The sequence below is a fragment of the Panthera uncia genome, chromosome C2 (genome assembly GCF_023721935.1).
Source record: "Panthera uncia isolate 11264 chromosome C2, Puncia_PCG_1.0, whole genome shotgun sequence".
Classification (NCBI taxonomy): Eukaryota; Metazoa; Chordata; class Mammalia; order Carnivora; family Felidae; genus Panthera; species Panthera uncia.
The window spans coordinates 137,411,826-137,426,854 of record NC_064810.1 but is presented as its reverse complement, the minus strand read 5'-3'; the positions used below and the strand labels follow the sequence as shown (position 1 = coordinate 137,426,854).

The 15,029-nt window shown below is 42.8% G+C and overlaps 1 protein-coding gene across 2 annotated transcripts in view; it reads right to left on the bottom strand.

Annotated features, from left to right (window-relative positions):
• The window catches only part of NR1D2 (nuclear receptor subfamily 1 group D member 2), a 28,724-nt gene extending 15,972 nt beyond the window's left edge, over positions 1 to 12,752 (bottom strand). Inside the window, exons 1-4 of one of the 2 annotated variants that reach the window (XM_049628884.1) lie at positions 12,428 to 12,752; positions 4,253 to 4,519; positions 3,059 to 3,147; positions 1,040 to 1,184 (exon numbers count right to left, since the gene is read on the bottom strand). In XM_049628884.1, the coding sequence (XP_049484841.1) occupies positions 1,040 to 1,184; positions 3,059 to 3,147; positions 4,253 to 4,519; positions 12,428 to 12,443 (517 nt within the window). In that variant the 5' untranslated portion in view covers positions 12,444 to 12,752. Of the gene's footprint in view, positions 1 to 1,039; positions 1,185 to 3,058; positions 3,148 to 4,252; positions 4,520 to 11,535 lie in introns of both variants that reach the window. The other variant, XM_049628883.1, reaches the window with a different exon arrangement.
• Between the last annotated feature and the right edge of the window lie 2,277 nt (positions 12,753 to 15,029).

The following is a 15,029-nucleotide window of genomic DNA, read 5'->3' as shown; positions in this document are numbered from 1 at the left end:
ATAAAAATCCAATATATCCACCCGGCAAGAAAGCCTTCCTAATCTAATTGTAGCCTCTGACATTATTGCTATAGTGGACAGTTTTATCATGTTCAACGCTCTACCTCTACTCCCTCCTTCACAAATGATTGCCATTTTTATTCTTTTGAGGAAATCACAATATCCACCAACTTTGCATTATTTCCAGTAATATAAAAAAAATTTTTAGGCACATTAAATCCAAAACATCAATTGCTGAAATCCATTACTCACGAAGCTCCTTATTACAAACAGTATTTGTGTAATGTATTAGAGTAACCTAAGGGATTGCGTAAGTGACCCTTCCCTAGATAAATATCAGGTTCATTCTTTGCAATTCTTAATTAATCCTACTAAACTAGTCCCTGGGAAAACCTCATACTCTTCTATTATGTTACTTAGAACTGAATGAGACTATCCAAACGTGATTTCCCTAAGCATAAGAGTCAAATTTCCCAGTGATGTCATCCACAGAAAATACTAATAGTCCTGCAAATTAACTTTTATTTTTTATGGGAATGGATCATGCCAGAATTTAGCAACCACCTCCACTCCAGACCCTACTGTTTCTTTCAATTTTCCATCTCCTTTCAATATATTTAGACCTGTCCCTAAAAGCACATTATCATCTTAGGGCTGAGAAAGTCATAGAGCTAATTCACATAGGAGAAATGGGTTCCTCAGAAATGCTAAAAAATCAAGGAGAAAGAGCCAAGGATTCCTATACCAAGAAAAACGAATTCTTTTTTAGGAAAAAAGTATTCAAACTGTATACAAAAAAGTCTTTTATAAGAAGCCCCAAAAAGAGAGCCAAAAGCTGTTTCCAGGGTGATAATGCTAAAATTTGACTTTAATGAATTTGGCATCTTACAAGGTATCAAAATGTGTTTTTCTAAAATCTGCTTCACTCTAAGCACAAGAAGGCCACTGGTAACTGGCCTACAGGTCTGGTTTATGCTGAGGAGTAAAAAGCCTAGCTCCATATGTTTTAAGAAGAGCACTCATTAAAGTGGGAACATACCATCTCTCGACATTCCAACAGACAGACACTTCTTGAAGCGACACTGCTGACATCTGTTTCTATTCATTCTCATTATAGAACAGTTTTCATTCTTCAGGCACTTCTTGTACTGGATGTTTTGCTGAATGCTTCTCCGAAAGAAACCCTAGGAACAAAGGAGATGTATTCATTCATTTAAAAACATCCAGATGGGCTCCTTGTACGCACACCCCCTCACAACTAACAAGTATTTCACTAGCTACCTGGGAAATAATTTGCGCTTAGAACACAGGGGTATAGAACACTGACACACAGAATTTAACTGGATTCTTACTGGTATTAGTAAGCACCTATGCCTACTAGCCCAATAAAACTCTTCTGCTCCTTCCCTTTGGAGAATCTTGGAGCTTGCCAAGCACCTCTTTACTACACTTTATGCTGTTACCAGCCCCTGCCACAAACCACATTTTCCAGCCCAAACTTTAATTACATACAAATCCCAAAACTCTTAAAACATGAATGACTGATTTTTAAAGAGTTGACAGAGAAACGTGTTCCACAGGTGTAATTCCCTCACTAGAACCAAGGATTACTTAGTAGAGCTGGGTCTTTCCTGGATCATTACCTGATGACACCAGCAAAGTCTACTTACAAGTGCCAGATATTTCTGGCAACTTGTTAGCAATAGGTAAGTGTGACACCACACCACCCACAGAGCAACTAATGATCCAAGGAAAGACCGTTCCCAGCTATATGGCTACAAATAACTATCTTTATTACACAAACAGTTTAAGCACATGCTCTGTGATAGGTCTTCCAAGATCTCCAGCTTCGTGTTCCCAGGAAGAACAGAAAAGTCAAGAACACAATTACCAAGATTTTAAATTGCAGTTTCCTTGAGTATCATAATTAACCACACATTTCATGAATCTGTTAGTAATTTTGAAATACAACATTTTTACACTTTATTACTTCAATATTACACTTGGATACCAGAATATCTGAACTAGACAAATCTCTAAAAGGGTGTGGAACAATTATGTGTATTTATCAAAGATACACAGACTCATTTGCTTGTACGTTTTGTTTCTCTAGCTGTAAAGTGAGAACAATGACTGCTCTACAATTATTTCACATTGTTATAAAAATTTTAAAAAGAGTAAAACAGTATTTACAGAATGTTTAAAGCAGTGGAAAAATGCTACTTCTATATAAAATACTGACTAGTCTTGTGAAATGACCCAGCCATTAAGGGCTACCAAACTCACAATTCATTCAGAGCCACGCTAGAAAATATATCTTCTTCCATCACGTATATTCATTATCTTGCTCACCCATCATATCTTGCCAAATTGGATTCTTGCTTCTGGCAAGAGCAAATGTCTTGGTCATATTAATTTTTGATACTCAGGAGAAAGAACTGGGCCAGATTTTCAAAAAAGAGGGAAAGATTCCCTGGATATAAGTAGGAGGTACAAACTATCTCAATTGGAATTAGCAGACACTCTAACCAAGAAATATTCACTTGAACTTAAAAATGAGGTTTCCCAAGTAATCAATTTCTATTCAAGATTCTTTTAGTCATTTGGCATTACTTCTCAAGATACCACATTTTTACAAGTATTGTAGGAGTTATTCTCAACTGCTAATATCTGACCTATCAGGATGTCATCATATTTGAGGAGACCTATTCAAAGCTTGGTTTAAACTCAGTTCCAACAAGCAGTGCCTTGTCTGTTTTGCTCCCTATTTCCCCACCACCTGGAACAGTGCCTGATGCATTAGAGAATACACAATTTGCGTACTCGGTTTCATAACCTAACTAAGTGAAAGAGCAAATTTATTTGGACCAAATCCTAAAGAAAAAAGAAATACTTTTACTGCTGAATATATTTTTCAAAACAAGTTATGTTCATATACTACCTAAAATGCTTAAAACTGTAAGAGTAGCTGCTGACTTCTCTCATCATCCCAGGTTATCAACTGTGGAAACTGACAAGCCTAACTCCAATTTCTTTATTCCCAGAATCAGTAGCTTACCTTACAGCCTTCACAAGCATGAACTCCATAGTGGAATCCTGATGCCACATCCCCACAGACTTTACACAGTAGAACCATGCCACTAAATTCTAAGACACAAACAGATATAAAAGTATAAAGCTGGAAGAAAAACTTCAACCGTTTGCTTTCTTTCCAACTGATTCCAGTTTATTTTATTCAATTTGTAAGTACTTTAAAAAGATGCAAAATCTACTTTTATAATGCAAAAATATCTTTACACTAAATTACCAAAAGAAATCTTAGTGTTCTTTTAAATCACAGTTTATGGGGGGCACCTAGCTCAGTCGGTTAAGCAACCCACTCTTGGTTTCAGCTCAGGTCATGATCTCACAGTTCACGAGATGGAGCCCCGTGTCAGCTTCTGCCTCTGATAGTGTGGAGCCTGCTTAGGATTCTCTCTCCTCTCCTCTCTGCCCCCACCCCCCCACTCACTCTGTCTCAAAATAAATAAATAAAATTTAAATAAAACACAATTTATGGGACTGCCAGAAATATCTGAGAGCTAGTTTTTTCCTTTCCTGATGATTTTAAGCATACACTGAAATTTTGTTAAGGGTAGAGTTACTTTTACACCATATATGCAACCAGAACTAAAAACAATTCTCCTCAGTAAGAATTAAAAAGTCATACAAAAAGTCAATTAGCAGAAGGTGCGAACAGATGTCTCCACAGGCTGCTGTACAATACTAAGTTCGATTCACCTTACAGGCACCATTCCTCCCCTGTATCAGCCAGTCTTACCTCCACACTCACTCAGGGGTCCAAATTCCACCACTCATTTGATTATCCCAATGCTGCTTTGTTTTCTAATTCCAAATGTTCCTAGCTCCGACTTCATGAAAGCAAACCCCTTCCTACAACAAGTTAAGTACTCTGTTCTAGAAACCGGATTCAGTACCAAGAGTCCAGAAGAAAGGCAACTGTGAAAATGTGGTAAAAGGAGCTACCCTCGAGGAAACACAGGCAGAGTGCATAACCACGTACCTTGTTCTGTGTCAAGAACGAATTATGACAGCCCTAGGCCGTAACGTTTAAAATCATCACTGATTTCTTCTCTAACTACTAAACTATGATTACCCAAAAGAGGGTGAAATTACACTCAAATGAAAAACTGATCAAATAAGCCCCACCTGCAATTAATGGCACCAACCCTTGAAAACTAAAGTAACTTACTTGTCACTCCACTGTGACTCTTTGTCATCCCCGGTGCACTCGACTTGGTTGTTTTCATAGAACAATCTATTCGATCATTCTTCAGGATGCCTTCAATACTGGAGAGATCACCATTTTTGGGATTTCCGTTGTTATCAGAATTAGAGCTATTCGGAGAAGATGGGACAGAAGAGGAGGAGGACTGGAAACTGTTCTCAGAACCCTCACTGTGACAAGAGGCAGGGCTAGAGGCTGAGCTGGAAGAACTGATATAGGCAATCACACCTCCTAGAAAAAGACGGGAGAATTCAGATTAATTAGATACACAATATGTTTTCTCCTTTTTGAAATCTGAACAGTAAAATCACTAACCTTAGAAACAGGTTGCTGACTAAATGTCAGTTGACCCAAAAAGGAGAAAGTAACTTATTTCCTTATTACCTATTATTAATTCTTCCTGCTTCCACAAAGTTCAAAGAACGTATCACCTCCACGGATTCAAAAAATGAAAAGGCTCTCACTGGCTTAGTTATTCTGAACACAGAAAGATCTGAACCTAAAGCTTTTCATTTTCCAGTTTTTTTTCTAAAAGGAATGAAAAACCTTCCTGAGTGACTACACAGGTTAGAGTGAACAATCTGTTTCATCCATGAAGAAATCTATTTCTGGTCCTCTCTTTGCCTCCTTCATTATACCTTTGTGTGACACAACCCTAGAAACAATGACTTCAGCATTTGCCTCCCCCAGCACTTGGCTAAAACATAGGTTAACCAAAAACAGATGTAATACTTGGAACTCCAGATAATTTATGTCAAAATGGGAAACTTTTCATCCTTTTGCTACCAGAATCTTTGTTTTGATGCTGAAGACTTCTACCACTAGCCACTGATCACCAGTTCCACGCTGTCCCTTCTCCACCTGTTTCTGCCACTAGATTTGCAGACACACTTACCTGTAAACAGCTCTTAAGGAATCCAGACTCGCCACTTGTTCTTCTGACTCGCTACTTACAATCAATGTTAAAGAGGCTGAAAGAATGCATGCTATAAGAGAATAACATTAAGGCTGATGCTCATTCTCTCTCCACAGAGCTACTCTCAAAATACCATTCACAACTTCACCAATATAACCTCCACAACCCCTGTGAAAACTGGCCTTGCCCGCTTAGAGACTGTAAACCTCCCACGTTAAGAAAGAAGATTTAAAATTCTTTTTAGGGTATAATTTCAAACATCTTCCATCAAAGATGCAAAGTGCTGCAAGAGTAATCTCATAGCCAAATATATTATTTTTCCAAGTCGCAGGCCAAACAACTAATTCTTATCTCTTCTGCCAAGATCTGTGGTTTCTTTTCCTCTTTCCTCTATCATCAACAAACATTTGTGGGCTTTTTCATTATGATATAAAGGTAAAATTATCTCTTCTATCACTGTCTTGAACTCTTAAACAAACCTACTGTTTACCTGTTTCCATCTCTTTCTCACCTAGACCATAAGCACCTAGGTGCAGGTACACAGTGTCTCTTAATTCTCTATACATGCTTTACAGGTAATAAGCCTGCCATAGATATTTTTAAGACCTACTTCTCTGCCTTTCTGAAGCCCACATTTAATAACGTGGACAGATCCCAAACAGCATAAAGCATTACTAGGAAGTCATAAGCAAAACAAGGCATTTCTGACAACAATCTAACTATACAGAGTAATAAGTGGAGAGTTCTACACATTACCTAAGTAACAACTGCGATTTAAGTACTCACTCTGAAATAAAAACCTTCTCTGAGATGTGATTCCCCCATCTTTTTATTTTTAGATAACAGCCACACTTTATAAGTCAAAACACACACACACACACACACACACACACACACACACACACACACACAATATGCTGAGGCCAAACCAATTCCAAAGACAAAGACATTTCCATTTACAGAAAATTTAAAAATGGGCAGAGGAATATTGAGTCACTTTTAGTCTGTCGTGTTGAAATAAGGTACCAGACGTGTAGTTAAGTACCAATTAAACATATCCAGAATGGGAAGCTCCTGAGAAGTAAAGCAAAACCATTACTCTTAGGGATTTTGGTCACAACCCAAAAGAGAAGTTAAAATGGTACCTACTATGCCAGGAAAAACAGAAGAGTTTACTATACACAAATGCAACTAAATGTACTTGAATTTTAAAGACAAAAATATAAATAATGTGGAGAATTCCATCCACTTTTCCATTCACTAAGCACATGCCTGCCATGAGTCTTGAAGTTGGAGGAGTGACTGTTCTTTCTAGACTAACCCACCTCCCAGATGTTCTCTTGGCATGTGCTTATCTTTCCAGAGTGAAACCAGAGCTTTATGATTACTATTAGAGCTGCAATGTGTTCCCCACCTATAAACCAGTCATTCTCAAAGTGTGATCCCTGGATGAAGGGCTTCAGCATCACCTACAAATCTGTTAGAAATCCAAGTTCTCATGTCCCACTCCAGATCTACTCGATCAGAAACTTTAATCACCCTCTTGGTGATACTGATACACAATAAAGCTGTTACACAGTAAAACTGGGACTGTCACAAGCCAATGTCTTTACCTGTGCTCAGTGGAAGAAAATACAACCAAGGGTAATCTTAGTAAGAGAAATTTCATCTACTGCTAATTTTGAAAGCTCCTAAGAAACCAAATATAAAGGAGGAAAGCTTCCTAACTCTGAGTTTATTCTCATAAACTCATATGTAAAATATGTATCATCAGAACAACCTGGTGCTTTTTCAAAATACATGTTTCCAAGGCCCTGCAGAAACTAGAGAAGACCCCTCAGGAATGAGCATTTTTAATTTTTAACAAGTTCCCTAGGTAATTTGTTTCAATGTTGAAGTTTAGGAATAGCTACGATCACTGAATTAAAGCACAAATTGGTTCATAGTTTTTAAAGTTGATGTTTTCATTGACATAACTGCCTAAATACCCTTAATACATTGTGAATCCAGAGAGAAACAATTTTAACTTGGAAAACTAGCAAATGTCGTATTACTGGGTAAAACCATGTTTTCATAAAACTTTAGAAGTTCATACCCGAAATTCCAAGTGTTAGCAAACTGCTACTTTTTTCACGTGTGTACACCCAGAATTGAATCCAAAGGAAAATATTAGTCTTCAATAAATTCCCAGAGGAAGGTCTCAAAGCTATTTGTCTTATTTAAAGTACTACCACTTTAGGTGGTAAATTCACTTCCTTACATCTAAAGATGATGCAAGATGAGAAACTAATAGTTTTCCTTAAAGTAAGACTTTCTTGGGGCCAGCATTTGAGAGAGCCTTGTATGTTCACAAGGTCTTCTGATTACCTCACCTTAGAAATAAATTTGCAGAAATCAGAGCTATCCCTAATGGCTGGGCAATGGAAGGTATTAAAGCACTGACTGGGAAGGTATTGTTATTAACTACACAAAATGCACCTTCCTTTCAAAACCTCCAAAATCAAACCTAAGAAAAATTACTGAGCTAGTATCGATCCAGTTAATATCCAATTCCTATCTTTTTTTTTTTAATTTTTTTTAACGTTTATTTATTTTTGAGACAGAGAGAGGCAGAGCATGAACAGGGGAGGGGCAGAGAGAGAGGGAGACACAGAATCTGAAACAGGCTCCAGGCTCTGAGCTGTCAGCACAGAGCCCGACGCGGGGCTTGAACTCACGGACTGTGAGATCATGACCTGAGCCAAAGTCGGACACTTAACTGACCGAGCCACCCAGGCGCCCCTATCCAATTCCTATCTTTAGGGAGTTTAACAATCATTTACAACAAGCATTTGTGCCAGGCACCATGGTATCAAAGATGACCCATCTAGAAGCAGCTACATTCTCCTAGCAAGACCTTCGACACTGATTTAGCTGTCTTAGCATCTACTCTTGCTACCAGACACCAACCTACTGTCCAGATGGTTAGTAACCCAAATGGGTTACATTTTAATTTCCAAGAGAGTAATACTAATCTAATACTTCCTCAGCCTAATGAAGGGAAGTGAAAACTACAAGTCACAAAGTACCTACCAAATGCCAAGAATAAAATGACACAATTTCATGTCACATTTCAACCTCACAAGAATTAACTTCCATTATCCCATTTTTCACATGAGGAACTTAGAACTCAGAAAGGTGTAATATAAATACAGCTGCTAAGTGGCAGAGCCAGGAGTAGAGACCCAGGCCAGAATATAGACTATCATTTCTTACTGTGAAGACCTGGGCAAGCAAGTCACTTTCATTGTCTCTAAATCTGAGTTACCTTCTATATAAATGGGCATATCTGCCAGCTTTATTACAAGATTAAAATGAAGTGTAGTGTTCATACAAGGTGATTATTAAAGTGGTTTTTACACATAAGGTTTTTGATGATAATGCAAGAAAGGTAAAATCCCCGAACCAGCAAGTCCCAACACTTCCAGAAACAGGCAGAATGTACTTCTTAGATGCCTCAAGCTAAAATTAGCTGAGACAGTCTTCTCTATTTTTAGCTGGGAAAAAAAAAAAAAAAAAATCCCTGGAGCTGAGCCAGGTTCCCAGGCAAGGGCTTACCCAGTGGTCAACTTCAGACAAGCTAGAAGTCAATATCTAATTTTATACTGCTGGGAAGCACTTATTGTTGGCCATATATTGGGGTTTTCTTACCCCAATTCTAGGCTTGCCCATCACCAAAACCCTCCCACTCCCACTGCCCACCATCCTGGAAAGTATGCTTGAGTTCAACTCCTGACTGTGCCTTGTGACTTAGAATGAAACCATCAAGAAGTTTTAGTTTTCTCATTTTAAAAGTAGGTTACTAACAATTTCTACTCACAGGATGGTAAAATAGATCTAATTGAAGCACTAAACTTCCCATTGTGTCCTGAGTGTCAGGGCTCCAGAGAACAGCATGGTCCCTTCCCTAAAAAGCCCTGTAGACCAACTGAAGAAAGAGCTGTGTTAACCATTCATTCCAGTGCAATGTGAGAGCACTGTCTCATATAAATAACTGTGAACCACTGAGGATCACACAAGAGTACCACAGAAGGCAAAGATCAAGAGGGGCAAACAAAGCTAGGGGACAATAAGTAGGGTCTTGAATTTTCCACCAGCGATGACCCTCTACCATTACAAACCAAGTGGATCCATCTCCTTCACCCCCAAGAGGACAGGACCACCAAGTTGTGCATATACCATCAAATGCTATGTGGACTTAAACCTAATAAGGCATAAAGTAGCTTGTGCTCCCCAAGTGGACTTTCTGGATTCAAAATCTGGCTCCATCACTTGCCTGGATAAGTTAATTAACTACAATCGACTTAGCCCTTCATCTTCAAATGGTGACAACAGTACCTTCATAAAATTAACATGAGGTGTCAAAGTAGTAACATATGTAAAGGACTTGGCACATAGTATGTACTTGACATTTACTGGTGATTATTATTTTACCATCATACTGAAGAGTTCAATCAGAAGTGTTCAAAGAAAACTAACCCTCCCTACCCTTTCTTCTTTCCTTTAATTCTGAATGTGGTATATGGACCCAGTGGTTTCCCTGTAGGTTATTTCTACACTACCTTCAGAATCCCTTAACTCCGTTGACTAGTCAAGCAACCTCCTACTTCCGAGTCTTCCCATGATCTTGATTTTTCTCTCTCCAAGTGACTTCTTTCCCCTTACCTCTCTCTGACATTTTCTTTCTAACTTAGGAGAAATACAGATTTGTAAAAACAAGAATGAACCATGTGGGAATGTTTTCCTAATTCTTAAAATGTGAGCTACAGCCAAGGTTATGAAGTTTGTGCAGTGAGTTATTTAAACCTGGTATACTCACTCAGGATCTGTGACAAAAACGTATGGAGTCAATTTCTGCCACTTCACTATTTCACATCTACATTAGTCACAGATAAGACAGAGACACAATATGTTATGAATTATAGGACAGTTAGATGAAATGGTCACTAGTTGAATGTGTATTGTACTGATACGATCATGTCAAAAAGGGATGGGTCAAAGGTGTGCCACACAGCACTCGATTTGGCTCAGCCCTGGTCAACATTTACAACCTGAAGGAAGTTAAAGGGAAAACTTATCAATTCTCCCTCTAACAGATATATGGCAGAAATTGTTAGTATACTGGATAATACCTTGAGAAAGGTTGAACATGAAGCCAAAAGGAACAAGAGAAAATAAGGTCACTGCAAATTCCTCAACTTCAGGTCAATTATCTGCACAACGGAGGAAACCTAGCTTCAAAACAGTTCGCGTGAAAAGGTTCTAGTTTACTGGAAGGTTACTGTGAGTCAGCAAAGCGAATAAGCCACAAAAGCTCAGCCTGCCAGAGAATTCATTTGCAGCAGAATCCAAAACTCGGAACTTGGTAACGTTCCAACCGTTTCCGCAGGAGGCTATTCACTACTGGGTGCTACAGCCCAAAGGGCAACAAGGATGATGATCAAAACAACACAGAGCAAGGACCAAGTAATGAGAACTGAAAACGGAGCGAGTGGGGTGGTATGTTGACTGGGGTGGTTGGTACGTTCAACAGTCACCCAAAGGAAGTTTTATTATTTGTAGCTCTGAAAGGCAAGATTCAAATCAGTGATACTGTTCCAGGAAGGTTCAAACCAGACAAAAACTTTCTAGTCACCTGAGCGAGCCCACCTTATGAGGCTGCAAAGCTGGAAAAATTCATTCAGGCTAAAGGCTGGCTTAAAATAAATTCAATCTGGTAGTTTCTAAATTCTTACCAAGCAAACGCTGAATTCCATTGAGTTACCCAATTTTTTAAAAAATATCCTCAAAAGGTAAGCAGACTCAGAGGTAATTAAAACACAGAAAACACTTTATTTCTACTGTTGGTGGAAGACACAAAACACGTTGGTCTTCGAGGCATGGGTTTTAGCGCACATAATAACTTAAAAAATATAAACTGGCTTCTTCTGTAACCTCACCGGCTTCAGGCGTGAGGGTCATCATTGAGGGCAGACACAAGGCCAGAAGGGAATACGGTATTGTTCTCTGGCATTGTAACAGGAAATGTAACCAAAATACTGATAAAGCCAAATTCTGCTTCTCAGGTTCAACAAAGGTCGGCAACCAATGGGTTTAAAAAAATTAACTGAAATAAACAATGACCAGCCTTTCATAAAGTCTGGGACTCACTTAGGATCACCTGAGTCATCCTGACCCTACGTGATCTGAATGATAAGCTATGGGTGTGATCTATAGGCTCCCAGCCCTAGGGGATCTTCGAGACATTTTTATGACTTAGGGTGTGTAAGACAGGTCACGTCCTAGAGCAAACCATTTTTCTTGGAAATAGTGAAGCAGCAGCACAAGGGCGAGTGCCGTTCCAAGCGCACGGCGTTGCTCGACATCGAAGCACCTCGGAGCTCCTTTAAGGCGTCTCGCGTTGGGAAGCACGAAGCCTTCCCCGAGGAACCTTTCTCGGCCAACGGTGCGCCCTGATCCCGCACTTCGTCCTTAGCATCCGCAAGGTCTGCTGCGGGTGCGTCTGCCCGGCCCCGGCTCCGCGCGTCGGGGTCACCTCCCCGGCGCGAAAGCGGCAGCGGGGGCACTGCGGCGTCCGCGCCCGCCTCGGGACCGCCCGGGCGCGAGGTTCACCGCACGCGCACGCGCGGCCTCCTCCGCAGTGTGCAACCCCGCGGGGGAGGAGGGAATCGCGGCCACGTCACAGCCCGGAGGGTTCCAAGGGGGCGGGGCCTCCCGGAAGGCTGCGGCACTCCCCGCCGGCGCGCGCGCGCACCCGCCCCCACGTGTCCCTGCGGCCCCGGGGAATGTGGGTCACCGAGCCGAGCGGCCTCACGTGTCCCCGCCCGCCGCCGCCGCCTCAGCGCCCATTATGTAATGCCGCGTCACGCGCCCGCCCAGCCAACCGGCGCCCGCGCGCCGCCGAACGTAAACACAGCGCGCACGTGGCTCGCGCGGCCGGGCCATGTGAGGGGGGGGCCGGGCCGGCGCCGCCGGGCCGCGCTGCGGCGTTGCAGGGAGCTAGGAGGGCGGCCGTGGAGCGGCCCCGGGGGCGACGCGGGAACCGGGCGCGAGCCAGTACGCACCGCGCAGCAGCCCACCCTACCAGCCCTGGGGCCGCCCCCTGCCGCCGTCCCCCGAAGTGCCCCAGCGGGCTCCGATCGCCCCTTCCGCCGTGCCCCCAACCTCCGCAGTCCTGCTCTTACCCGCATTCACCTCCATGGTGCCCTCCGGGAGGGGACAGAAGCTGCCCGCTTCCCGCAGAGGTGGCAGTGCCGCCTCCGCCTCAGCGCCGCGCCGCCCCGGGCTGGAGGCAGCGGTGGTCGCGGAGCCCCCTCATGGGCAGGGCGGTCGGGACGCCCGGAACCCGGGCCCCGCGGCCGGAGAGCGGGCTGCAGTGAGAAAGGGCGGCGGCGGCCGGCGAGCGGCGCTCCTCGCGGAGTCCCTGACAACAAAAGCGGCGGCGCGGCGGCTTCCTGCAGCCAGCGCACCGCGGCGGCGAGGGCGGCTGACGGGGAGGGCAGCTGCGACCATGTGACCCGCGCACACACCCCCTCCCTCCGCCCGCCCCTCTGCCGGCCGCAGCGGCGACTCCGCCCCCTCGCTGCCGCCTGCTCTCGCCTTCCCTCGTTTCTCGCTTCTTTCCTTCGTCCCCCTACCCCCCCTTCCCCATTTCCCTCCCCAGATCCTTTCTCTTCTTTCCCCTCTTCCCTCTCCTCCAGGCTGACCTTCCCGCCACGGATTGGGAGCACCCCCCCGTTACGTCCCCCTCCTAACCCCCCACATGACACTTCGGGTCACCTCCCGATTGCTACCAAGGACCGCCCCGAGGCGCGGAACAGACCGGCCTTTCCGGACCCGGGGCGTCACCTCCCTACAGGTCCTGCTCTCTCACCCGACAGCCCGTTAAACGCTGGAGTCTTTGAGGGTAGATCCCATTTTTCTTCACTCTGCACCCCCTGGGTTATTTCTTCCAATCGCATGGCTTAAATGGACCTGTGTTCTGAGGATTGCCAGATTTACACTTCAAACCGAGACCTCTCTGAGCTCCAGATTTCTACTTTCAGCAACCCATTTGATTATGCCAGCTTGATGTTCCTTAAGCATCTTAAATTTAAGGTGTGGACAGGTGTATGCATGTGTCAGAACTCAATGCACACTTATGATTTGTGCATTTCACCTTGTATGTAAATTTTATGTCAAAAGAAGAAACTGGAAATAGATGACATGTGTGCTGAAGTATGCAGAGGGAGGCGCATTGATGTCTGCAATTGAAATGTATTACAACAGTAAGATGGGCTGACGGATGGAGGCATAGATAAAATGTATAGACGTATATTAAGATGTTAATTGTAGATGTTATATATGCGTAATCCCTGTAAAATTGTTTTCCAGTTTGCTGTTTGAAAATGTTCAGTAAAGGGCGCCTGGATGGCTCAGTGGGTTGAGCGTCCAACTCCTGGTTTGGGTGCAGGTCATGATGCCGGCATGGGGGGGGTTTTGAAACCTGCATGGAGCCTGCTTGAGATTCTCTCTTGCTCTCTCTCCCTCTGCCCCTTTCTCTCTCTCTCTCAAATTTAAAAAAAAAAAAAAAAAAGCTCAGTATAAAATGTTGGGGGAAATGTAATGTGTAAAACATTTTTATGTGTGCAGCACTCCTTCTTCTTCCCCCTCATCCACTGCATGCTCACACATGCTTGTTTCTTCCCCCATCTCAGTCTTTACTATTTTGGTAAATCTTCCAGTTCCTGAAACCAGCAAATTGCATTTCTTCCATACTCTCCCCACCCCCCAACTCTGCCTTCTATACCCTGTTCAATCCTTTAACAAATCTGAGCTACTCTACCTTCATAATATGTCTTCAATTTCTATGCTTCTCACCAGCAGCATTACTAATAGCATTACTCTAGACCGAACCACCATCATCTCTTGCCTGGGCCACTGTAATAATTCCCTACCAGGGAGCGGGACTGTTCCTTGTATCCACCTACAGTCACTTCTGCCTCTCAAAGTGTTATTTTTTAAATGAAAATGAGATCCGGGTGCCTGGGTGGCTCAGTCAGTTAAGCATTCGACTTTGGCTCATGTCATGATCTCATGGTTCATGGGTTCGAGCCTGGTGTTGGGCTCTGTGCTGACAGCTCAAAGCCTAGAAGGTCTCCCTCTCTCTCTGCCCCTCCCCCCCCACACCCCATCTCTCTCGGAAATAAACATTAAAAAGAATTTTTTAATTTAAAAAAAAGGAAATGAGATCATTTTCTGCTCAAAACCCTCCTAAAAGCTTCCTATTGCACTTTGAAGAAACTCCATTGCCTTAGCCTGACTTGCAAAGCCCTGCACAAACTGTAGGCCCTGCTTCTCTTTGGAAGGCTCGCCTGCCAGCTTCTAAATGCTGTTTTCTAACTACAAAGGTCTATTTTCTTCCCTACCTCAGGGCTTTATCACTGTATGTGATGCTGATGCAAGAGTTCCCCAGGCTACACTTTGTAGCTTGCTTTTTCATTTTATTTATCAACCACCATCTGTTTCTGTGGCCAATATGAGCAATCTAGAAGGAAGAAAAGAAATCATAAAAGAGGATATCTCTCTGAAAAGGCTACATACTGTATGGTTCCAACTATATGACATTCTGGAGAAGGCAAAGCAATGGAGAGAGTGAAAATATCATTCATTGCCAGGGGTTGGGGAGGCAGAGGGATGAAAAGGCAGAGCACAGAGGGATTTTTAGGGCAGTGAAACTGTTCTGTATGATACTACAGTGGTGGATACATGTTAAATGTACAACCAAGAGTAAACACTGATATAAGC